The sequence below is a fragment of the Myxocyprinus asiaticus genome, chromosome 34 (genome assembly GCF_019703515.2).
Source record: "Myxocyprinus asiaticus isolate MX2 ecotype Aquarium Trade chromosome 34, UBuf_Myxa_2, whole genome shotgun sequence".
NCBI classification, from domain to species: Eukaryota; Metazoa; Chordata; class Actinopteri; order Cypriniformes; family Catostomidae; genus Myxocyprinus; species Myxocyprinus asiaticus.
In genome coordinates this window covers 12,697,442-12,724,031 of record NC_059377.1, presented here as the reverse complement: position 1 = coordinate 12,724,031, position 26,590 = coordinate 12,697,442, and the positions used below count along the sequence as shown (strand labels likewise).

Below are 26,590 nucleotides of genomic sequence, written 5' to 3'. Positions count from 1 at the left end.
AGGGTCTTCTAGCTGGCCTTGAGTGACGCAATCACGCTTTAAGTGACGTAATTTGAAAGTGAAGAGTGCGAGATCTTGCTGACGAGTCGACTATCATCACTGCTGGTATCGCCATTGAGAAAGAGATCCTTATGGATTTAAAACCCCAGATGTTCTGCATGACTGTGCGATTGCTTAATTTATTAAACAGGAAAGGAGGACTGATTTTCACTTCAAGTAAATTGGTAAGTTCTTTTTGCATTGTTATAGCAACATCAGGAGTTTTCTAAGTGTAAATTAGGCTGCTTGAGCATTCAGTGTCAGATCAAGTTTTGAAAAGTAGTGCTGCGTTCCATTCAACTCGGAAAGTCGGATTTTACAACTTCCTACTAGGAAAAGTGCAATGGAGTGCATCTTGAAGTCAGAATTACAACTCGTAGGCTCGTGCAGAAATTCTCAACTCCGATTTCGCCGAGAGTCAGGGGCATGATGTCACACAAACATGTCGACACTCAGGGAAGATAAACAAAGTAAGTGATAAACATTAACTTTATTAAATAATATCGATAAATGAGTTCATTTCCACATTACATGATATTAAAGCTTGTTTAACAAACGCCTGTAGAAACAGATGTATAAAACATTATAATCTCTTTTGATAATCGTACACCTGTAGCACAAATGCTAGCGCTGCAGCATTGTTTATCAGTTGGGTTGCTAGGAGACATCTCTAATGAGAGTCAAACCCCTGCTAAGCTAACGTGGGCATTGCAGTTTTGTTTCCTTAAAGCCATCTTCTGAATATCGGGGAATGAAATGCATTTATGGTCGGAGATATCAAGTAGGAATATCCCACATCCAACTTGAATGGAATGCAGCATAACTGTGTACCCTGACGAAACGAAATGTATTGCAAGCAACATTTATATCGCAAATATTATTAGATAGATTTTTCCAGGTATTATAGACCTCCTTGGTAGATTCATATGAAAAATTATGATTTTTGAATGTCTGTTTGGAAGATGTTCATTTCACAAAACAGTCATGCTGCAGTTAAAACTAGGCTTGCTTGAGCATTAAGTGTAGTTTAAAGTTCGGGCTTTCGTGCGTGGACGTGTTTTTAAAATGTCAATTGGTATTATTAGTTAGCTGTGACATAATGTATGATGCCCAAAGGCATAGGGTGTCTTATTCTTAATCGCATGAATCACACTGAAGGCCTAGACTTTAAATGCACGGCCCGCCACTGCATTACAGTAATGAGAATCATCACCGAAAATGAATTGAAATAGTAGAAACCTAATGTGTTACTGTAATATGTAAAAATTGGCGGGGGGTGGGGGGGATGGTGCATGCAAAATGTGTTAATTGTCCTGAAAAATTTGTCAAAATGCAAAAACTCTTGGTCCAAAAAGGTCCTAAATGTAAGCTTTATTTTCTTAATGTAAAGTATATATTAAAAAAATAATATTTTATTTATTTATTTATTTTATTTATTTATTTTGGGTTAAATATGACCTGGACATTGTCTTGACAGGTTTCGTGAGAATCACCCTGTCAATCTATCTATGTATCTGAACTGCATAGAAGGGTGAGTATAGAGTCAGCTACTATATAACTATATAGACATGCATTGTTTATATTGTGTATATCTATCTATCTATCTATCTATCTATCATATTCTGCTTTATTATTGTGTAATTACAGTAAAGTCCATGGCTGTTTTGCTGAATCAGCATTGTTCAGATTAAATCAATGTCAGATTAAACCAGATTAATGCAGATTTAATATTGAGACCTTTCTCAGGTCCACATTTGCATCATCTGACGTAATGCTGCTGGTACATTCAGTTTACCATTACAGGAAAAACATGAGCTAGTGTTAGTACAACACTTTTAACAAGAATATATAAAAAATTAATGGCAGCATTGTATGCATAATGCCTCTGTACAAGCAACACTGCACAAGGACAAAAGCAGTGAATGTCCAAAACCTCCCAATAGATTACAGCCCTTTCTCATCATAGATTACATTAAAATATATACATTACCTCCCATGCGCTTTCCGCCCTGCAGTCAAGTTGTTATCCAGCACTGAAATTCTCTCAGGGAAAAGCGCATTCAAGTCAAAAGGGAAGTCCATTGTGAGGACAGATGGATTTCCTCTCAATCTAAAATCTTAAGACAATACACCACTAATGCACTGCCTGATAGAGATTCACATACATTATCTCATTTGCAATCGATTCTCACTGCATCACTTGCATGCACTACAAATATCAGCTCCTTATTAGTGGCGCTTCAACAGTATGCTGCTGATTTAAAGGCACAGATTTATAGCGGTGTATATCCAATTGTGTTTGTATGTCACTCCCTTGTGCGGGGAGAGCGCTGGACATTTACAGCCGTAGTGCTGTTAAAACACACGCCTGCAGGAAATGTCACGCAGTAATCCTGCAAATACTCCAAAGTGCGTAATATTGCCGTGTAAATGGGAAAAATAAAAAATAAGAGTAACATGAAGATGATTTAATTTTGGACTTTGGCAGAAATGTACGGCTTTAGCGGCTTTATTTCAGTTTCCTCTTGGCAAAGATGCACAATTATGTGCTGCATAGCAACATATTTGCAATACCAATCCATAAATTTGCGTGTTTTGTACTGCAGGAGAAAAGGGGCGAATGCCAATCGAAAGTGATCATCCCTATGCCCTGCTCACTACAAAGGACAAAGCTCTTAATGTCAAATATTCCATGCAGTTTCTCAATTAATATGAGGTCATATCATAATTCATAATAACTATAAAAGAATTAGAAAATAATTTTAGATGTAGTACAGCATGTCAACTACCCAGATATAATGCAGATTTATTTCTGCATATATGATTTGTGTTCAGGCAATTTTTTTGCCACCCTGTCTGCAGCAATGGGGGCCTTATATAGCTGCTCGCCTACGCGCTGTGTCCGGTCTTTGCCACGCTGCGACTTGTGCAGTGTTTGAGGTGAGGGAAATCTTCATACATTTAGCTGATTAAATGCATTTAACTACTGTTTATAACATTACATTTTAATTAGTTATGAAGTGTAGAGAACATATGAATTAATGCTAACCCGCAACCTGCGAAAATATTATTTGTGTAGCGCTTAAGGACCTCGTTGTCATATTTACATTTAGTGTTTTTGACCAGCAAGTTTGATCCGATATGACCTAATCGTTTTTATTTGCGAATTGTTACTCATCTTGAGTGTTTTTGTTTTGTTTGTGTGTGTTAGCTCAAATCACAAAGAAATGGCTCCAAGCTGCAAGAATATCGCAGTAAGTATGGTTCCTTATCATTGTTTGATATATATATATATATATATATATATATATATATATATATATATATATATATATATATATATAGGGTTGGGGAGTACATATAACGGGAATACGCATTTAAAATACAAAATATAAGTAACTGTATTCCACTACAGTTACAATTTATGTAACTGATAATTACTGATAACATTAATAATTAGAATAGTCACATTCAAAAAGTATTTGGATTACCGAAGAGATTACTTTAGTCCTTTCAGATGGAAAAATGTATACATATAAATGATGCGATCCAAAGTGCATTTGAACAGCGGTGAAACACTTTCTTATGATGTGTTACATTCATACATGCAAACAGACAGAGAAGTTTGGAGCAGAAGAAATAGAAATAAACCTTGTGTAAATTGTCAGCTTTACGCTAAGCTAAAATGCTATTTCTAGCCATTTTACAAGCACATGTTACCAGACACGATCATATTTTTTTTTTATCTAGAAAATTCACGCTAATCATAATATATTTTTTTCTCAAAAGTATTTAGAATACGTTAATGACCTTGAGTAATCTAATGAAATACATTACAAATTACATTTTACAGCATGTGTTCTGTAATCTGTAGTGGAATACATTTCAAAAGTAACCCTCCCAATCCTGTGTGTGTGTGTGTGTATATATATATATATTTTAGTGTGTAATGATTCATTAGACTAGAGTCTCTGAAATACCTATGAAGCTTTTTATAGTTTACTGAACACATACAATACCAGTGGTATTTGAGTAGATCTGTCTTTGATGTCCCTAAATTTTTTTAATTGTTTATAGGCTGGGATGAGCAGAAGTTACCAGGTAGAGGATGCCAAGAGTTGAAATCCAGTGGGTAAGCAATTATTTCTTATGCGTTTAATTTGGAAAACGTGGCCCATAATAAGCTCTGACGATGAAATACCCCCTCTCTTGTGCAACCATATAAAGGTTGGTGTTGCTTCCCGTCTGTGCTGACAGACTATCAATGGTGTGCTGTGATGATTCAATAGACTAGAGTCTCTGAAGACATTATGAAGCTCTTAACATTTCACTGAGCACATGTTCTAATAATTAACATATAACTGGAGCAAAGCAATTTTGGTTGACATTGGCCTCTTTTTCAGGATGGCATGATAAAAAATGGCTGCAACTAAGGTTGAACTATGGTGTCCACCCATACTTTGGTCAAACGATTGCATCAACTGAAGTGTTTAACTATGGATTTGTAGCCAACATAGTTGGCTTGGAAACCTCTAGCACATGAATAAAGGTTTGTATTGTTTCCTATCTGTGCTGACCTTCTACCAGTGGTGTGCATTGATGATTCAATAGACTAGAGTCTCTGATGAAAACATGAAGCTCTACACATTTCTCTGAGCACATGTTCTGATAATTAACATATCATTGGAGCGAAGCAATTTTGGTTGACATTTACCGTATTGTTTTCCAGGTTGGCGTGGCACCAAAAGGCAGTCTCGTATGCACATTTGCGTGAGGAGGTGGCTGCTTGTGTAAGTACAGCGCCACCAAACCTACCTTTGGGTATTATTGGTGTTAATGATGATTGCGTTGTTCGGTTCCACTGAAAGTCAATGATGTTACTTTCTCGCGGCGCACTGAAACATTGACAGTCAAGTGATACCTTTTAAGTTTTTGTTGTGAAATCTGATACACTTGTTTTCTTTGAAGGACAGAAGTTGAAGCCAGAAGAGTTGTGACCAGGATACAGAAAAACGAAGACGTCAACCTTTGCATTGTGTTTGAAGTCTGTGTCATTTCAAAGGGAATTTGTGGAGTAACTTTTTAACCATTCAGTTTAAACTGTGATTCCAAAGTTTTTGTAAAATTGCAAGTTTCTTGATTACAGATTGATGTGAAGTTTTTAGTCTATAATAAACAGACTTTTAAAAACTTGATTTGCTTGATGATGGATCAAATACTTATGGAAATGCACTTGCTCTAGTACATAGTACTCCTATCATTAATATTATATTGCTGGTTTACCTGGCCATACTTTTAAGCAACACCTTGTTATTCATATTGAGATCATTTTATTTTGTGGCACAACACAAACAATTTGACCCAAGTGTGTGTTGGGTGAATTATTATGTATAAATCAAGTCTATACTGATGGCCTTAACAGGCTTTGAGATTATGGTAACACTTTACAATGAGGTTCCATTTGTTAACATTAGTTAACAATATTAATTTACATGATCTAACAATGAACAATACATGTAAAGCATTTATTAGTCTTAATGTTAATTTCAACATAATACATTTTAACATTTAATGCACTATGAACTAACAGTGAACAAAAGTGTTTTAAACAAAGATTAAATGATGTAAAAATATATACATGTGTGTATATACAGGTGCATCTCAATAAATTAGAATGTCGTGGAAAAGTGCATTTATTTCAGTAATTCAACTCAAATTGTGAAACTCGTGTATTAAATAAATTCAATGCACACAGACTGAAGTAGTTTAAGTCTTTGGTTCTTTTAATTGTGATGATTTTGGCTCACATTTAACAAAAACCCACCAATTCACTATCTCAAAAAATTAGAATACATCATAAGACCAATTAAAAAAATTTTTTTAGTGAATTGTTGGCTTTCTGGAAAGTATGTTCATTTACTGTATATGTACTCAATACATGGTAGGGGCTCCTTTTGCTTTAATTACTGCCTCAATTCGGCATGGCATGGAGGTGATCAGTTTGTGGCACTGCTGAGGTGGTATGGAAGCCCAGGTTTCTTTGACAGTGGCCTTCAGCTCATCTGCCTTTTTTGGTCTCTTGTTTCTCATTTTCCTCTTGACAATACCCCATAGATTCTCTATGGGGTTCAGGTCTGGTGAGTTTGCTGGCCAGTCAAGCACACCAACACCATGGTCATTTAACCAACTTTTGGTGCTTTTGGCAGTGTGGGGAGTTGCCAAATCCTGCTGGAAAATGAAATCAGCATCTTTAAAAAGCTGGTCAGCAGAAGGAAGCATTAAGTGCTCTAAAATTTCTTGGTAAACGGGTGCAGTGACTTTGGTTTTCAAAAAACACAATGGACCAACACCAGCAGATGACATTGCACCCCAAATCATCACAGACTGTGGAAACTTAACACTGGACTTCAAGCAGCTTGGGCTATGAGCTTCTCCACCCTTCCTCCAGACTCTAGGACCTTGGTTTCCAAATGAAATACAAAACTTGCTCTCATCTGAAAAGAGGACTTTGGAACACTGGGCAACAGTCCAGTTCTTCTTCTCCTTAGCCCAGGTAAGACGCCTCTGACGTTGTCTGTGGTTCAGGAGTGGCTTAACAAGAGGAATACGACAACTGTAGCCAAATTCCTTGACACGTCTGTGTGTGTTGGCTCTTGATGCCTTGACCCCAGCCTCAGTCCATTCCTTGTGAAGTTCACCCAAATTCTTGAATCGATTTTGCTGGACAATCATAAGGCTGCGGTTCTCTCGGTTGGTTGTGCATCTTTTTCTTCCACACTTTTTCCTTCCACTCAACTTTCTGTTAACATGCTTGGATACAGCACTCTGTGAACAGCCAGCTTCTTTGGCAATGAATGTTTGTGGCTTACCCTCCTTGTGAAGGGTGTCAATGATTGTCTTCTGGACAACTGTCAGATCAGCAGTCTTCCCCATGATTGTGTAGCCTAGTGAACCAAACTGAGAGACCATTTTGAAGGCTCAGGAAACCTTTGCAGGTGTTTTGAGTAGATTAGCTGATTGGCATGTCACCATATTCTAATTTTTTGAGATAGTGAATTGGTGGGTTTTTGTTAAATGTGAGCCAAAATCATCACAATTAAAAGAACCAAAGACTTAAACTACCTCAGTCTGTGTGCATTGAATTTATTTAATACACGAGTTTCACAATTTGAGTTGAATTACTGAAATAAATGCACTTTTCCACGACATTCTAATTTATTGAGATGCACCTGTATATATAAATAGTTTAAATAAATATAATTGACTAAGCTGTGTATTGCACATAGTTATTGCTCAATGGGGCAGTTTTAACTGTTCATGAAATGGATAGCCTGAGGGAAGAAAACTTCCTGTGCCTGACAGTTCTGGTACTCAGTGCTCTGAAGCGTCGGCCAGAAGGCAACAGTTCAAAAAGGTAGTGGGCAGGGTGAGTGGGGTCCAGAGTGATTTTTCCAGCCTTTTTCCTCACTCTGGAAGTGTATAGTTCTTGAAGGGGGGGCAGGGGGCAATCAATAATCCCCTCAGCAGTCCGAACTGTCCTTTGTAGACTTCTGATGTCTGATTTCGCAGAGGACAGACTCAATGACTGCTGAGTAAAACTGTATCAGCAGCGCCTGTGGCAGGTTGAATTTCCTCAGCTGGCGAAGGAAGTACAACCTCTGCTGGGCCTTTTTCACAATGGAGTCAATGTGTCTCCCACTTCAGGTCCTGTGAGATGGTAGTGCCCAGGAACCTGAATGACTCCACTGCTGTCACAGTGCTGTTTAGAATGGTGAGGGGGGTCAGTGTTGGGGTGTTCCTCCTAAAGTCCACAATCATCTCCACTGTTTTGAGCGTGTTCAGCTCCAGGTTGTTTTGACTGCACCAGTGAGCCAGCCGTTCAACCTCCCTTCTGTATGCAGACTCATCGTCATCATGGTTGATGATGATGGAAATGTGTATTTAAAAAAGTCACTGCACACTAATGCATTTCTGGAGTTAAGCTTTCCTGTAAGATTTCTTAATTTAGATTTAGTGAAATAATTTCCACTACACAAAAATGTGACTGATTCCGTCTGTGTGATTTTACTTGTCTGCAGTTGTTGGTTTTAAATGGACTTTTATTATGATACATCATTGCTCTGAGACGTGGAGGTGATGATATTTGACTTCACGCTGCTTGACGTAATTCATTTTAGCGACTTGTCCGCCCGTTAAAACAAATGAATGTGTGCAGGTGCACGCCTTCAAAAAAAATCAATAGACTTCAATAGTTGACATGTAGCACCACAAAACAGGGAGAGTGAAGGTCAGCGGGTCAGAGATGACATAATGCAACCAGCGCGTTACCAGGCAGAGTAAAACAAGCGCGCAGACAACACAATAACCGTTTTTTCTCAAAGTTTTTCGGTTATTTAACTTTGGAACGGCGATAATATCATGGAAGTACCCTGGATTAAATTTTAGCACTCCGTCGAGATGTTTATTAGTTCATATTTTTTAAGTTCGCCCATGTTTTTACCGGTAGGATGCGAGAAGTAGTGTGAAGCTGGCCGCGATAAGGCAACACTACCGTCTATGCGACTGTGATATTTGTGGGATCTAGCTGGAGGAGTTGTCCGTTTTTAATGTCTGTAAAACTAAAGATTTCACTTTTCCACATTGCATGGATTTCTGATAGTCGGTCGACAGTGTTTCGAGCTGGATTTCTAGTAATTCTGAATTAAGTGGTGCAGTTTAGTATTGTCTTGTTTAGACATGTTAACAGAATCTGTTTCGCCTGAGGAAAATGTTTTGAGAGCCACTCAAATGTGAAATACAACATAAATTAAGTCCCACTATCAGGGTAGTATTTTTGACTTTTTTAACTAAATAGATTCCGAGATTCGGTCGGGTGTGTCCTGCTAATTTGTTTGGGTTTAATTTGCTCTAAAGCGACAAACACGCCTTACAGGTTTGTTGAGATATCGTGTGACATTCAAATACAACAATTTACCTTTATATATATATATATATATATATATATATATATATATATATATATATATATATATATATATGCATATTCTTGTGACAGTGTGAAACTTTGGTTTATTCTTGATAACAAACTAGATTTGATGAATAGTTATAGACTATCGTTAGTAGATAAAGGGTAAGTTATCTGTATTATTGCTTTATATTACAGTAATAATTACTTTATACTGGCACTTTATGTATGTTTAAGCACGTTAATTCTTCTCTTTGTGTATTCTACAGTACTAGTACAGACATGACAGCTGTTGTAGGTCGAGTTTGGGGGTGGGTCAGTCCAGCCAATCTGTACTCCACCTGGGGCAGCAAAACCAAACCAGAAAAACCCTTGACAACTTTGAGTCAGACCCAAAGCAGGTGGGGTTTATGGGGACTCACGTCCTGGGTTTGGAGGAGCGAGAAACCCAAGAATGACCAAAAGACACTGGCTGAGGAGTTCTGGGAGACAGAGGAGAATGTCACGCCTTTTGAAATAGAAGAGCTGAGGGCGATGAGGCCTGAGGTCGAGAACGTGGCAGCCCAAAGCTCTTCACGCTGGTGGAGGAGGATGCTTCCTTCCAGCTACTTTTTTTGGCCTAGATGGTCATCATCCACTGGACTACGACAACGGAAATGTGCCGGGTGGAATGAGGGCACGTGGGACACAGATGAAATCGACGGGGAGTCAGATTACGGGACGCCTCCACCATCTCCCACGCATCTTTCCCATAAGCAGTCAGCATTCCAGTTCTTCTCTCGCTCGTGGACGGGAGAAATTCTTCCAGAACACTACGAGATTTGCTTTAATTTTCTCCGCCACCTGTTTGACCTCTTTGTAGTGGGCTTTCTAAAAACAGTTTCCTCTCCGGCCAAGATCATTTTAGATGCGTTGGGGGTGCAGGGGGCCCTGAAACTGTGGCTCCATGGCATGGCCATGTTCTTGGTATCGTCTCTCGGGATGGCAGGACTGCTGTGGGCGGTACAGGAGCATCTGCCGCAATTTGCTGTCATCTATGGTATTGTGCAAGCTCTGGTCATCTCTGTTAGTGTGCACCAGAGTGAAATTGTGGGAGAGGGGGATGATGGGAAAGGTGACGATGAGGTCAAAGTGGCTGAGGGGGAGAAGGACACATGGGAGCAGAATGAACCACAGCAGACCACTGATGAAAGCAACAAAGGAGTTAAACTAAGAAGTTAATTTACAGAGAAAATTGATATTTTGGGTATGTAGACATTTGTCTCCATGAAACATAGGTGTTTTTGTGTGTAGGAATGTGATGGTATCAAATTTTCACATCACAATAATTGCTGAACCTTTTATCATGGCATTGAACTACAATACAAAAATGGGTTGAAAGATAAACAAACTTTATATTTGTTCTCTTAATAACAAGTTTAATGACTTTTTTCAATACCAAACTGGCCTTTTAAATTAACAAATAACAAAGAACTTTGAAAAGAACCCTGAACATTTAAAATACTAATGCATGTTTTTTCTGGATAGCAAGCCAGTTGCTAAAACAGTATACAGCTAGGTGCTAGCTAAAAATATAATATGTTCACACACACTGTATGGCAACGTAAGATTACGTTGCGTTTCAACTTGAACTAAATATTGAAATCATCATCGTGCCACATTGGCATTATTAATTACAGGACTAGTATTAGCTGATTACAGCTGTATTTTAGTTGCTACTACAAGACGCAAACGTTACTGTGTAGCTAGTGGAGTTTTAGTGATCTACTCTTCGGCCACTTGAAAGTAAGCTACACATTATCTGAAAATGGCAACAACAGTTCACTTTTTTTTTGTAAAGTAAACTTCGTACAGGACGCTTGATGCAAATCTCGTCATCAGCAGAGTGCTCGCACTGAACGCGCGTAGCCCGATTTTTCTAACCGTGAGTCTTTTGAACGCTCAGAATACGCATGCGCCTGGAGTTATTTGCTCTAATTAGTGGGTCCACAAGGTGGCAACACTCACATTAGAGCCACTGCTTAAGTTGTCACTTAGTTAGTTGTCTCTCAGAGTGCTTTCAAAAACAGATTGGAAAAGCAAGCAGAACTGTCACAACTTACCATTATCTCACTGAATTGAGCGGGATGATTGTCCCGCAGATGAGCGAACATGTTGGAGGTGTTCCAGTGTTTCACTGCCACTTGTTTTACACAAAGGGAAACTATCTTTGACTAACGATCCCTCTACATTTTTATGGAACCCAAAAATGCTTCCACACTTCTGACTTAACCCTTTTAGACTGCGGATATAGAGTCAGCTGTGTTCCTCTGTCAGCCATGCTTCTCGTCCATGTTGGTTTTGTTTACATCAGAGTGCACATGTGACATTTATACTGCATACACAGTGTTGTGAATCTTGATTCGTTGATGGAAAACTACTGTGCTATCAGAAAAATGTAAACAATTTGCTAAAAGGTTATCTAAAATTATTTACGGTATTTTGAAGCGCCCACGATAACAATATCATGCATGTTAATTACTGTGATATACCGTATTACTTAATACCATCACAAGCCTATGCGTGTGTTTGTGTCATAAAAATGGCTTTAAATTATTCTAATTAGGGCCTATGTTAGGAACTTTTCTTAATGGATAAAACATTACTCTTTTTGTTCAAGGCATTTATAATTATTTAATATAGCTCAACTGGTTGATTTTAATGTCTTAATCTCTTCCGAAGGGGGAGCAGTTTAAATCTTTCAGCCAGAGAAAACAAGCATGACATTTTCAGAGCTGTGAAACCAACTTGTGGTGATAAGTTCCCCCAGTGTGACTGTGATTGACATGCATGTAGTCTTTAAATGATATATTGCCATTCACGCTGTTCTTTAGTCTTTTCCATACAGTGAAAGTTAAGGTGGAAGGGAAAGCTCCAAAAATGAAAAAAAAAGCATGTCAAAATATTGCATCCAACTTGTGCACTCTATTTCAAGACTTCTGAAGCCATTTGATAACTTTGTGTGACAGAACAGACAGAACAAAAATTGTTATTTGCTGAAAAACTTCCCTCTGCTGTAGCTCACAAATCTCATTTGCGCTTCCACATAATTAAAGGAATATTCCGGGTTCAATACAAGTTAAGCTCAGTCGACAGCATTTGTGGCATAATGTTGATTACCACAAAATATAATTTTGACTTTTTCTGACAAAAAATGTTTATTGATTCACATATTAAACCCAGAAAAACAAAACATATATACACAGAATAAACAGTTAACCCCCACTATTACCCCTGCCAATCCCAACCTCACCCTGACCCTCAACAACATCCCAGTGGTCATACATGATTATAGAAACACAAAAAAAAAAAAAAAATATATATATATATATATATATATATATATATATATATATATATCACACATATTGACAACTACACTTCTCTCTCCACTGCCCCTCCCTGAGAGCCCTCCAGAAATGCCAGATATCTGCCCCATTTCCCCACAAACAAGTCCAATTTTCCCAGTCTTCTAAATGACCCCCACCCTCCCCATCTCCAAGCACCACTCCTGGAATGAGGGTGCTCCAGCCGACTTCCATCCCCCTTAAAACTATCTGTAATTTTGATTTTTTTCTTTGAAAAAAATCTTGGTTCCAGTGACACTTAAATGGAAGTGAATGGGGCCAATCTGTAAACATTAAATTCTCACTGTTTCAAATATATAGCCACAAGACAAAAACAATATGTGTGTTAACATGATGTTAGTGTGATAAAATCACTTACTAACCTTTTCTGTGTAAAGATATAGACAATTTTACAACTTTGTTGCCATGAGGACATGATGCTGTAAACCTTAAAATGACTGTGAAAATGACCATTTAAACAACTTTACAGCTCAAATAATGCATGAGTCTTAACAGAAGAATTAATGTAAGTGCTTTTATTAAATATAAGCATCACATTTCTGTGTTTAAACCCTCCAAAAATTGGCCCCATTCACTTCCATTGTAAGTGCCTCACTGTAACCTCGATTTTTGCTCCTTTTTTTATTTTTTAAGAAAAGGAGGGACGAGTCAAAACAATTTCTTGTGGTAATCAACATTATGTCACAAATGCTGTTGATTGAGCTTAACTTGTATTGAACATGGAATATTCCTTTAATCTTGCCTGTCGCAGTTAATTATGAGATAAACGAGAATCAATGACATTTGGCATCATTGACGTCAAACCTGGTGCCACATAACACCAAATATTTGAATATGTGTGAAAGCACATGTGTTTGAGTGCTGCACTGGAGGGCAAAATTGTCAATAAATAACATTAATTTTGTTTTGTTTTGTTGATTCTCACACAGCAAGTTACGTAAAACACTTAAATATCTGGCTTTCTCTATTTTAACAAGAACATAATGCAACTTTCATCTAGAATTTCTCTATTTTTGTCATAGGTTGCTGATATGCTGATGGTCCAAGATCTTTGATTTAAGATTTGGCCACTTCAACACTGACCAAAATGGATGGGCACCAACACTGCACAAAGCCAATGTACGATTGAAGTGAACACCAGCACCCCTTGATCTCACATTTAAATGTTTTGATTCTTCCAAAAACTACGATTTTGGTAAGACTTTACCATAAGGTTTAATTTGTTAACATTAGTTAGCAACATTAGTTAACATTAACTAACAATGAAGAATACATTTAAATCATTTATTAATCTTTAGTTAATGTTAATTTAAACATATCTTGATACATTTTTAAAATCAAAAGTTGTATGTTAACCTTAGTTAATGCACTATGAACTAACAAGAAACTAACAATGAACAGTGTTATTTTTATTAACTAACATTAACAAAGATTAATAAATGCTATGAAGATATAATGTTCATCGTTATGATACCTAATGCATTAATTAATGTTAACGAATGGAACCTTACTGTAAAGTGTTAGTATGATTTTTAAGATAGCACACCAGCAAATGACTAAAATTCATCTACAGCATGCCTCATCCTTACTGTGACTAAAACTGCCACAAGACAGCCTGCACTGTACACATAGGAAAAACAGAAGAAACATGTACAGAACTGAATACATTGTCAGGGAATCTCATTGAGACTATTAAAAACTGCTTTTATTTGAATATTGGGTGATTTGTCCATAGGCTTAATCAGTTAGCTTAACGGTTACAGACACAAGTTGTTTATATGGTGATCAACAGCTTTGCAACTCCACATTGTATGTACTCGACATCCGCATGTGTCACTTTATTCAGTTTATTTAACCCTTTCCTCTAACAGTGTCTTTAAATTGTTCATTTCCTTTCTCAAATCATAAGTGCTTAAACTTTTCCATTGTAATTCCCATCTGTTATGCAGTCCGTTTGTGAAATCAGTAGGTGATTATTAAAGGACAATTATAAAGGAACTGGATGCAAAACATTCTTAAGCAACATATAGCAAATTAGAGCAATACATTACTCTGTAACCTGTTGAATATTATTCTTATTTTAAAGTGGTTGCACAGTTTGTTTGATTATAGCATCTTTATGTTTTGGCGTACGCCATTAGAAGCATTTTGTGTTTGATGTATATTTATGTTTGTACCATCACAGCATTAACTGCACCTTTTGACGATTTCAAATGTATTATTGTTCTTCTTTGTTTAATTTGTATTTCATTTGATTGTCATATTGTTTTGAATACTTCTGTTGTTTCTCGCAGTACCTGGTACATTGGCCAGTTCAGAGTGAATCATGGGTAAAGAAATTAGAAGGGATTTTGCACATCTGTGTACTGACAGCTGAATATTCAATGCTTTATAACACATTCGTGTCTCACGCTTGCAGGAATAGCTTTCTCTTCCAGAATGTGTTTTACATGCTTTATGCATGATGAGATCAGCACAATGATACTCTTAAGTGATGGAAATATTTTTAACTTGTGACACGCTTTTCTTTTGTGGTGAATGGCATTGTTTTCTCTAAGGTACTTGTGTATAAATTTGTCGATTTTTCATGGTAATTATTTAAACAATATTTAGTGCCAAAATTGTTTGTTTGTTTACCATGAATTCAAGCAATGCAAGAATGCATGTAGGTTTTTTAAAAGTCATGAGTACATTGAAGTGCGGGCCACTGCTGTAATAAAAAAAAAAAATGTAAATGTGTGCTGTATCGTCTATGGCCTGTTTGAGAGGAGAAAGATGGATGGTTGGATGAATGCATATTTCCTAACTTCTACAGTTCTTAAGTGCTGTACACTGAGCCTTTAATAGTCCTTACAGCTAAAATAAATGTCTTTTTTCCACATTAAATTTGTCGTGTCTGGGGTATGTACAGTATATTTGGTGTATCTCAAGATGTAAATGATTACATTTCTGTTGTCCACATGAAAATGCATATGTGCAGGGTTGTAGCTAGTTGAGTGGAGGGTGGTAACGATTCTACGGCCTAAACATCCAGGGGGGACACAATACATTTTAAACTGTATTATTTTAAAAGGGATACACCAGACATGAAAAATGTCAAGTCGTATCGCAACGCCTTGAGGCTGTCTACGCTGGACATGTCAAAGTGAACGTTCTATACCGTTTATTTGTCTCTTGGCAGGATACAAAAAAACAAAATTAAACAGGGCATCCGTTTACTGTCGGTGCAACATGACGGATGCATCCAGAGTAGAAAGCATCATTGATTAGTGGGAGCAATTTGCTTTTGTTGCATCACGCCGCTCGTATCTGGTGTGGACAGGGTGTAATATATACACAGAGCAATATATAGTCAGGGGGCCCAGAATTCCTTGCTACTACCCTGCATATGCATCATGTGTTCTTTAACCAGTGATAACATCAGTGTCCACTTCCTTCAATCAAGCATTGAATATCACAAACCCAGTTTGGGTTAGAGGATTGATGGACGTGTAGTTGTACAGTTGAGATAATTCAATTATTTATATATATATATATATATATATATATATATATATATACGGATCAGCCACAACATTAAAACCACCTGCCTAATATTGTGTAGTTCCCCCTTGTGCTGTCAAAACAGCACCAACCTGCATCTCAGAATAGCATTCTGAGATTATATTCTTAGCTCCACAGTTGTACAGAGCGATTATCTGAGTTACCGTAGACCAGCCCATCTGGCACCAACAATCATGCCACGGTCCAAATCAATGAGATAATTTTTTTCCCCATTCTGATGGTTGATGTGAACACTAACTGAAGCTCCTGACCTGTATCTGCATGATTTTATGCACTGCACTGCTGCCACACGATTGGTTGATTAGATAATTGCATGGATGATTGTTGGTGCCAGATGGGCTGGTTTGAGTATTTCTATAACTGCTGATCTCTTGGCGCTGTTTTGGTGGCACGAGGGGGACCTACACAATATTAGGCAGGTGGATTTAATGTTGTGGCTGATCGGTGTGTATATATATATATATATATATATATATAGTGGTGGCCAAAAATATTGACACCCTTGGTAAATATGAGCAAAGAAGGCTGTGAAAAAAAAAATCTGCATTGTTTATACTTTTGATCTTTCATTCAAAAAAATCTAACCTTTAGTTGAAGTAAAACAATTGAAACAGGGGAAATATCTCATTATTAAATAAATATTTTTCTGCAAAACGCATTGGCCATAATTATTGGCACCCTTTTATTCAATACTTTTTGCAATCTCTCTTTGCCAAGATAACAGCTCTGAGTCTTCTCTTTTAATGTCTAATGAGGCAGTAAGGTTTAGATTTTTTAATTGTTGGTATTTGATAGAGTCCATGATGCCATGTATCCGAACAAGATGTCCAGGATGTCTGGCAGAATAACAGCCCCACAACATTAAAGATCCAGCAGCACATTTAACCGTGGGCATTGAGTACTACTTCATCTCTGTGTGCGCCAAACCCTTCTCTGGTGTTTCCTGCCAAAAATCTCTATTTTTGTTCGGTCTGACCATAGAACCCAGTCCCATTTGAAGTTCCAGTAATGTCTGGGAAACTGAAGATGCTTGAGTTTGTTGTTGGATGAGAACTGAGGCTTTTTTTTTTTTTCTTGAAACAGTCCCAAACAACTTGTGGTGATGTATGATTTATTTTTATTTTTGTATTATTATTATTTTGAGACTTTCTGACCCCAAAACCCAACTAATTTACACAATTCTCCAGCTGTGATCCTTGGAGATTCTTTGGCCACTTGTGTGTTACCTCATATTTATAACCCTGGGAAACAGGAAGTCATGGCTGAACAATTTCATGTTCCTAGTCACACAGGTGTACTAAAAAATGTAAAATATGAATGGGAATATACTTCAGATATATTTGAATCATAAGAATTTCAAAGGGTGCCAATAATTGTAGCCAGCATGTTTTGGAGAAAAATATTTATTTGATAATGAGATATTTCCCCTCTTTCAATTGTTTAACTTCAATTAAAGGTTAGATTTTTGTGATTTATTTATTTTTAATTTTTTTTAATGAAAGATCAGAAGGATAAACAATGCAGATTTTTTTTCACAGCCTTCTTTGCTCATATTTACCAAGGGAGCAGAATAGCATCTCAGAATGCACAAGAGCACGTCGGGCACCAAAGTGCTCCTTATAAAGTGCTCAGAGAGTGTATATATACTGTATATATTATCTTGAAAAATACGTTTGAAATCTTTTTTGATAATAATGATTAAGTATTTATTTGTAAGTATGATATGTGTATTTAAGGTGCTTTTAAAACAATTTTTTTTAGAGTCATTAAATCAAATTATTTGTAAAAGATTTTAAAAACATTTATAGATGAGAGAGGAGTCTATGGTAGTCAGCGTTATGACTTAAATTATGTCAACTGAGCTTAACTTGTATGGAACCTGGAAAATTCCTTTATAAATATTGTAATGGAAGAAATATTTTTCTTATTAATGTAATGTGAAAAAATATATTCAAATTTCCAAGTATTTATACACCATGGCATTATTTTTGTACTGCCTTTAGGATGATATACAATAATGAGAATCACCGTAGTGATGATGAGAGCTACAAAATAACTAAAATTGAGAATTGAATAAAAAATTGGATGGGAAATGAGCTTAATTGTCCTGAATGATAAAATAAATAAATAAATAAAAATAAAAATTAATTTATATGCAAAATATATATATATATATATATATTTTTTTTTTTCTGTTGGTTTTGGGGTGAAATGGGACCTGAATATGTTCTTATGAGATTCATACATGGATGCAATGATGTCTTTCATAAACTGACAAATTGTATGTGAAAGTTTTTAAGTTGAAGTACATAAAAGTGTAACAGCTTATACCAGTAGAGAAAGAACAGGAAAAGATGGGGAGCTACAGTATATTCAAACTCGTCTCGCCCATATGAACACCACAGTTCAAACTGCTTAGCCCTGGTTTCAACATATGCTGTTAATTTAATGTATTTTTACTGTCACACTTCAGTGGTCACAAATGTTTATGACAAAGCTGCTGAGATCAACAAATAGTGCATAAATGGACTCACTATATAAATGGACATTTCATAAGGATAAAACAATAAACAGGATTAGAATCAATCAGTACAGACACAAAGTCAGGTTGCCATTGTTGAAGCATTTAATCGATATAAACAACATTATTTAACATCTGCTCATATTAAATCCGTACATACAGGTGCATTCATGGTGATAACTGATGTGTGTGAATGGTGGAATACAGTTCCGTGTGGGAATAAACTGTAAACTAATTAAATATGTGGGACCGAAAAGGAAATAAGATGTGAATTTTGGTCTTGGCAAGCATCCAGCATGCACACTTCTGTGATCTTTACAGAACACGGTCCACCACCACCACCACCACATAATATCAGTTTACACCTTAAAGCTTACATCAAGCTAAACTGCTAAACACCTTCCTGACGGCATGCACCTTTCCCACTTTTAGCTGGAATTTATTGCAATTTCTGCTGAAAAAGCAGCATCTTCCCCCAGTATGTGGCAGCTTCCAAATACTTCTATGCCAAATCCAACAGTCTAAATAAATTGGGAGGTTAAACCTGTGGTTAAATGTCACTTCTGCTTTTGTCTATTGTGAGATGTCCTTGCATAGGGACTATCATCTTATCGCTTTTAAATCACATTACAGCTCGTTTCTTACTTGTGGTATTTTGGTAATCTCTGATCCAATGATCAAGGTGGTGTTCTCAAATCACATTCAGACATGGAGAAGTAGAAGTAGAGATGTTTTTCAGTGCTCTTGAGATGTGTCCCTCCACAATTAAACATAAAAAAAAAAAAAAAATCTATGTACATACCGAGTCCTTTAATAGTTGAAAGATACTTCTCTGATTGTCTAAGGGAAGTCAGTTGTCTCACTGGCTATGTTCAGAATAGCATACTAACATACTACTATTTCTGCAGGTATAAAGTATATATCCCGTTCACAGTTTTCATTTTGCAAAATGCACAGTATCCAACAAAGCCCACTGCACCGAATATTGTATCCCACAATGCATTTATCAGTCACAATTCTTAACATGCTATTTTCACTCATTATTTAATCTGACTGCCAAAAGCCAAGGCATTGTTACACAAAACTGAATTAAGAATGAAAAACAAACATATTCATGTCCAAGAAGATAACTCGAGGTCATGTGACAACAATGTAGCATAATGTTTTTTTGTTGCATAATGCATCTGTCACTTATTTTATATATATATATATATATATATATATATATATATATATATATATATACATACATTTTTTTTGTTTGTTTTTTTTTTTAAAAAGCAGTACACAGTGTATACTGTGCAGTATATTAGTAAGTAGTAAGCTAGCATTCCATTCTGAACATAGCTAAATACCTCAATCAAACTAGTGATGACTTACGGAGATGATTTAACGTGCCGTGTAAAAATATTCAAAGGGATCTCAGTTATCTCAACTACAGCACACAATACATTGTTATGTTTGAATTTTCCCAGGTGATCAAGAGATATGAAGCAAAACTGTTGCTGGAATTGTGACACTGCGAGGCAAATAACATTATATATACTGCAATTAGGTCAAATGCAATTCCTTTTTGAAGTTTTTGATTTAACAAATAGGTATGAGCTTTTGATTCTTAAAGGAATATTCCAGGTTCAATACAAGCTCAATAAACAGAATTACTAATAATGCTGATAGTCACAAAAAAATAATTTTGCCTCATCCCTTGTTTATTTAAAAAAAAAGAAAAAATAAAGAAAGCAAAAATCTGGATTAGAGTGGAACTTATAATGGAAGTGAACGGGGCCAAAATGTTAAAATGCAAATGGTCTCAAAAGTATTACCACACTACATTATGCATATTAACATGATTTTTGTGTGATAAAATCACTTACTTTATCTGTGTAAAGTTATAGCTAATATTACAACTTTATCGTCATGGCGATGTAACGTTGGTAAACACTGTGATCCTGGTAAGTGATTTTATCACACTAAAATCATGTTAACACACATATTGTTTACGTCTTGTGGCTATACTTTTAAAACAGTGAGTATTTTAATGTTTACAGACTGAACCCCATTCACTTCCATTAGAAGTTATCCAGATTTTTGCTTTTTTTTGTTTTTTTTTTAAAGAAAAGGAGGGATGAAAATATTTTTTGTGGTAATCAACATTATACCACAAATGCTGTCGAAATCGCTAAGCTTAACTTGAACCCGAAATATTCCTTTACGCTCAGTTGGGTTCTTAATTAATTAAATCTGGCATGATAAAAGAGGCCTTTGTGGACACAGAACTGATAACAAATAAATATATTGAGTTTACAAAAAGAAATAAAACCATTGTGTATTTACAACAAATTGAAATGTTCTGCAGCATTCAGATCACCAAAAAGACAAAACAAAAAAACATTTAGTCTTCCCCTCGTCATCATATTAATGACTGCAGAGAAAACTAATCACATTTAATTTCTCTATAAGCTTTCATTAATCAAAAAGCTTTTGACACCCAGTGATGGTGTAATGTAATTCAGTGTGAGTGAGGATGAAGGATTATGAATGTAGTGCCCATTCTGCCCATTACCCTCCAAATAAAATCTCCCACCCTCATTAAAAATTAGTGAGGGTTTGTTCCACCGGAGCTGGGGGGGATGGTGCTCCCCCCACCCTCTGTCTGTCCATGACCTCTTCTTCCATGTCCAAGAATGCAGTGCGCACTTCCACAGCCTTCCTCGTCATCTCCCTCACTTTCCGAGGAGGACTCACCAAACTGTCGAGGCTTCTCGTAAATACAGCAACCTGGGTGAAAATATCGAAGTCTTTTTATAAGAATGTATTTTGTCTGAAAGACTACTTTGTCTGGTACTTCAAACTAGGTTCTAAATGTCAGCTATTTAAAGTTGTCTTGAAACTACACAATACATATAGGCAGCTCACAAATATATATATATATAAAAAATTAAAAAACACTGTTAAATATTCCTTTAAAACAAAGACTACTTCAGCTCTCATTGTCTAACCATTTCAAATCTCTCCATCTAGACTCACAAAACAAGCCCAATGGAGACTCACACTTTGAAGACCTCCTGCCCAGATGTTCATTGTCCACTGTGTCACTGGACCACTCCACTTTTTTCTCTGTCTTCCTTTTCCTGAGCTTGATAGTCAGGCTTCTTCCCTCCTGAAATGACACAGAATGGGATCATATTCCAGCTATTATAGTGCATATAGTGCAAATAAAATATGAATACATTAACAATAATAATTATAATAATGCTTTGATAATGTGGATCATCTTTATTTTCTGTAGTTATACAGGTGGATATATTTATACTGGTTGATCACATACCAAAACGTACCACATGTAATCATAGTTTCTGTCAAAATACCAGTTCCTAGTTATTGTTGCTACTGTTAAACCATAATAAAAATGAAAAATAACCCATGCGTTATTCTAACAGTCACTCAGCAAACACAGAACGTTCTCCTAACGTTAGTGTATGGTTCCTATTAGGTTTTTTCTTTTTTTTTGTGGGAACCAACTCCTAACTTTCTAGAAAGATTTTTTTTAAGGTTTTATTTGTGTAACCATGAACAATAGATCAAAACAAGACATGATTTTTGCATGTATGATTTTTCGCAGAAATGTTCCAGGAATTTAGAGGCTATGGGAACTTTAGGGAAACCTTAAGGAAACCATTAAGCACAGCCTAAAACAAACATTCAATTTCCATGGAAAAATATATATATATTTTCAAGAAACACTTTGGGAACCAAAAACGAACATTTCTAGAATTTCTGGGAACCAAAATTTGTTAGTTTGGCACTTAACCCTCACAGCCCAAGCACAGAGATTGATTGCTTTTTTTTTCTTTCTATTTTTCCTCACTGAATGTGTTTAGGAAGCCTTTGTTTATATAAAAAAAAAAAAAGGGGTGAATTTTGTATGACTTCAGAAAACAGTAGCAGTCTATGGACAAATCTTGATTTTTAAGCCAAATGTACTTCGAGGTGACTATAGAGCACAACAGTCTGGTTCCGGAAGTAAAAATCCCATTTATTTTTTCCATAGACTAATTGGTTTTCAACGATAACTTATAAACCTTTAAAAGACAGACCTACCGTGAGCTCTGAGGTTGTTTATCGATGGTATATGCTTCTGTTGAAGCCGTCCGTCTGCATTATTTCAACTTCATTGTTTAAAAATTGTGTTTGATAGTGGAATTCCCAGTGACCAACTACATTACCCATAATCCTGAAGAGAGATCCACCAATCAGAAAATCAGAGTTAACAAAGTCTGCCAAACAAGTTTAGCAGCGACCACCCACTTCCTTGACGCAATCCAGTTGGTCTCCCTACACCCTCAAAATACATCTATATTTGTATATATCGGAATATTTTGTAGTAAACTTAAAAACATTGTTTCTTTACATATAATCGACAACCTAAAATCAACCTTTTTTATATATTTCCGTCATTTGCAATGCTTCATGGGATTGTAGTTCATGCCCTCGTGAAATACGTAAAGTACACAGTGTTGTACCTTTGTCTTTTTGTCAGATTTTCAAAAACTTTTTTGCTTCAAAACAAAGTCTGTGGTGTTGTGATTCTCCTTGGCGCTGGTTGGTTTGGTTCATGGCTTACAACTCTTTTATGAAGGATTTTATGAAAACCTATGGACAAAATATATTGGAAAAATACTTTCGGAACAAAGACGGCTAAAAAAAGTGAGCGGGCAATTTTTCTAAAGCTTAAGTGTGTAATTTCTGCACCACCGAACAGAATCGCAAAAATAAACATTTGTTTTCAAACAGCTTTCTGATAGGGATGTGCATGAGTAGTCGATACTCGAGTATTCGTTCTGCAATAATTATTTGAAAAGTAAAAATACTATTCGAATTTCGCAAAGTTTTGCTTTTCGGCCCATATATACAGTGGGATGCATGTTAAATCCTGAACACACAAACTAAAACTCACAGTTGTAACAGAATGCACTGGGCGCTGTTGAGTGTGGACACAAGTTGCTCACATTTGTTGAGCAAACCGTTCTGTCAGTACGTTTAGATGGACACCAAAAAGCGGATTATTGCGAGAATGTGGCTTACTGCGAGAAAGCTGGGTTCCTGTTTAAATGTACTGTATAAGCAGTGAACTCTTTACTCCCGTATATGTGCATCTCGTCAGAAAGCAGCGTCCCCGTTGCAACGTAATCCCCACAACGCTTCTGTAAACAACAAACATGGCATCCGAGAAAAACTTTCCATCATTTAAACTGGTGTGTATAAATAAATGAGTATAGTTTACTGAGCATGTGGATATGCTTGTTTTTCTCAACAAAAACATGACATGAGATACAATATAAACATAACTATTAGATGTCGAGTGTTTACATTCGTCCTGTACATTAATTGCGTCAGTCTACTTTATTAGCGGTTTCTTTTTCTTCGCACTGCGTGAGCTTAAATGCTTTCATTCTAAACGTTTTTTGTTTTCACGCATTGCTTGTTTAAATGTTTTTAATAAAAAAAGCACAGGACAAATTATAAGCTTGCTTTGGATATAATTAGAAGCTTGTTTTTGTTTTTTAATGGTGTCGCAACCTTGAGACGGGGCAGTGGTGGCTCAGCGGTTAAGGCTCTGGGTTACTGATCAGAAGGTCGGGGGTTCAAGCCCCAGTACTGCCAAGATGCCACTGTTGGGCCCTTGAGCAAGGCCCTTGACCCTATCTGCTCCAGGGGCGCCGTATCATGGCTGACCCTGCACTCTGACCCCAGCTTAGCTGGGATATGTGAAAAAAAGAATTTCACTGTATATGTGCAAATGTATAATGTGTGAAAAATAAATATAATTATATTAATTATATAATTATTGATGACTAAAAAAATTATTTTACAACATCTCTTTCTTTTTTATTAATTAACTTCATTTAAATAATAGAATATTCGAGTATTCGTTTTTTATGAGCTTAAATATTCAAATACCAAATTATTGATGAATGCCCATCCTTACTTTCTGAATACACTCTGGTCTGCTATTGTTCGAATAAACAGATAGTCCCGCCCCCAAATCACTGCATTGGTTGTGTTGGTATGGATGGGTCACTCAAAACAAACAGAGGAATAATTGTAGCTCCACTGAGTTTACAGTTTTCGAGAATATCAACATAAAAAATGGCTTACATACAGTTGTCCCTGCATATAAGCTGGAAAAAAGATAAAGTATTTTAACACGGAAAAAGTTACACACTTCAGCTTTAAATGTTTTGTTTTATCTTACTCAGAAGTCGCAACCTGTGACATTCAATGTGCATTTTTCCCGCCAAAACTGTAAAAAGTTGTAATTCATGTAAACAAACATTGCAATTCTGCAACGCTGGGTCGAAAGAGGGTTAAAAAATACCATGGTAATACCACATACACACAACCTTCTGAAATCCACAATTAAGTGTTGTAAATCTCACAAATAAAAATGTACCGTACCACAAAGTACCATAGTACTAGTACTACCAAGTACCATGACAATACCATATTTCTGAACAAGTTGTAATCACGCAGTGCCATATCAGTGGTATATCAAAGTGCCGCGGTATTACAATCTGATTGTGTGGCATCACAATGGTGGCTATTACCAAGTTACCAACAGTTTTATTGCAAAAACACTTTGTTACTAGGGCATTTTTAGGTCAATTTATGTAAGCGTAGTTGTATAGGAGCGTATGTATCACTAGAAAAAGAAACATAATTCACTGACAAACTGAATGTTCACACTCATGTTGTATGTGATGTTTAGTAAACAGGCCTTATGCCGATATCCATTCTGTATAAACACGTTATTAACTCGATATGCTCTAAAACAGTATAAAACGATAAGTCTATCACAACAGACATTTTGTTATCAGCTGTTGGTTATTAGACACGAATGATTTCGTGTAACTCGTGTAAGTGCGGGTGTTTGTTGTAATGAGGGCAGAATACCTGCTGGGGTGGCGGCGGTGTGCCCGTCTGAACGGTCTCCGTTATCGTCTCACTCGATGTACCTGAAACCTCCGCCATCGGACTGATCAAACCCGAATAACAACTCTCACCGGCACTCGGTCGATTAAGATCGACGACAGTTTGGTCTAAATTTAGATGATGTAAAAAAAACCCCGAGACTTCGCGTCTCTGTTGGCGGGTCAGAAAGTCGAAGGCTGAATGAATCTGAGATTACTGCATGAGATGATGAATTTGCACCATGCAATGCTCAGACGGACCGGTTCACGGACGGACCTCTTCCTAAATATCGGGTGCGTTACAAAACCTAGTGAGCTGCCTACCTAGACAGACTGCTTTGGCAACAAATGTGAGCTCGAAGTGAGCTCAGCTGGTTTGGATACCTAATAAATCATGTTAACTCACACGGAATTAGCCTAGAATGCCACTGACCCGGAACACGCAACGAGCATATGCTGCCTCACAATGTTGTCTAGATAGGTAGCTCACTAGATTTTCAGTCGCGGCTATTGAGTGTTCCTCTAGATACTGTCCGACAAGAAACATCGGACGCTGCAAGAAATCGCATAACGAGAAACAATATATAATGCGCAGCTGTTTAACTTTAATTGTTTGTAAGTATATGTGTCTGTCACTGATATGTTTTTTAAACTGTAAACATTGTAGTCATGCTGAATTTTCAACCCCAAAATAGGTATGTCACAAAGATTATTTTAGTTACGTGCATAACAACCTCCGTGTTTTACCAAAGGAGAGAGCGAAACGGTCAACTTAGCGTGTTACGACAGTAAGTCACCGTTTGCGGACACCATACAAATGAACGGGGAGAGCCGTAAACTGACACCTACCTGTCGCAAAATTGTCCGCGTCTTCTCTTTTAAAACAGCAATTTTATCGTAATAAATGCCACACATACTTAATCCCAAGGATTCTTTTTAGTGTAATACATGTTGGAGATTGGCGAAAATGTGGTCAGTTCATTAAGTGATTAGCTGTTTCCTCACAAAAGCAGTTTATTCAGCACACTGAAGCATCTCCTCCATAGACATCCATAAATGCACTATGCATTTTGTTGCTAAGATTAGATGAAAATTGGTAGAAGGGCTCTGGTATATCTGTGGT

The 26,590-nt window shown here is 36.7% G+C and overlaps 3 protein-coding genes, 1 long non-coding RNA gene and 2 other non-coding genes across 26 annotated transcripts in view; 4 read left to right on the top strand and 2 right to left on the bottom strand.

The window, feature by feature from the left end:
* Positions 1–2,367, bottom strand: part of LOC127425466 (alpha-tubulin N-acetyltransferase 1) — a 30,130-nt gene extending 27,763 nt beyond the window's left edge. For 13 of the 18 annotated variants that reach the window (XR_007894622.1, XM_051671505.1, XM_051671509.1 and 10 more), the window contains exon 1: positions 2,030–2,367. Coding sequence is in view for 16 of the 18 variants with exons in the window: in XM_051671505.1 (XP_051527465.1) it covers positions 2,030–2,121 (92 nt within the window). In the remaining 2 variants the exon portion in view is untranslated. The remainder of the gene's footprint in view (positions 1–2,029) is intronic. The other 5 variants (XM_051671508.1, XM_051671507.1, XM_051671503.1 and 2 more) reach the window with 1 other exon arrangement.
* A 546-nt stretch (positions 2,368–2,913) lies between these two features.
* Positions 2,914–5,779, top strand: LOC127425479 (uncharacterized). Its single transcript, XR_007894624.1, has 6 exons — positions 2,914–2,979; positions 3,251–3,293; positions 4,117–4,171; positions 4,443–4,588; positions 4,769–4,829; positions 5,013–5,779. It is a non-coding gene; the product is annotated as an uncharacterized LOC127425479 (long non-coding RNA).
* On the top strand, positions 4,310–4,376 carry LOC127425765 (small nucleolar RNA SNORD52). Its single transcript, XR_007894674.1, has one exon. It is a non-coding gene; the product is annotated as a small nucleolar RNA SNORD52 (small nucleolar RNA).
* On the top strand, positions 4,632–4,698 carry LOC127425764 (small nucleolar RNA SNORD52). Its single transcript, XR_007894673.1, has one exon. It is a non-coding gene; the product is annotated as a small nucleolar RNA SNORD52 (small nucleolar RNA).
* A 2,391-nt stretch (positions 5,780–8,170) lies between the features above and the next one.
* LOC127425471 (uncharacterized) lies at positions 8,171–15,297 on the top strand. 4 transcript variants are annotated; one of them, XM_051671525.1, is made up of 4 exons: positions 8,171–8,971; positions 9,130–9,169; positions 9,274–10,250; positions 13,434–15,297. In XM_051671525.1, the coding sequence occupies exons 2-3, from the start codon at positions 9,135–9,137 to the stop codon at positions 10,223–10,225; spliced, it is 987 nt and encodes a 328-aa protein (XP_051527485.1). In that variant the 5' UTR covers positions 8,171–8,971; positions 9,130–9,134; the 3' UTR covers positions 10,226–10,250; positions 13,434–15,297. The 4 variants fall into 4 exon arrangements, 3 of the variants coding, with proteins under 3 accessions (XP_051527485.1, XP_051527486.1, XP_051527484.1); XR_007894623.1 differs by having other exon boundaries at positions 8,172–8,971; positions 9,130–10,250; positions 13,434–13,606; positions 13,985–15,297; XM_051671526.1 differs by lacking the exon at positions 9,130–9,169 and having other exon boundaries at positions 8,172–8,971.
* A 3,281-nt stretch (positions 15,298–18,578) lies between these two features.
* LOC127425478 (E3 ubiquitin-protein ligase PPP1R11) lies at positions 18,579–25,956 on the bottom strand. Its single transcript, XM_051671533.1, has 3 exons — positions 25,451–25,956; positions 21,548–21,656; positions 18,579–21,274 (listed from the first exon to the last, which is right to left on the bottom strand). Exons 1-3 carry the CDS (start codon positions 25,526–25,528, stop codon positions 21,093–21,095), a joined length of 369 nt encoding a protein of 122 aa, XP_051527493.1. The 5' UTR covers positions 25,529–25,956; the 3' UTR covers positions 18,579–21,092.
* Positions 25,957–26,590: the final 634 nt, after the last annotated feature.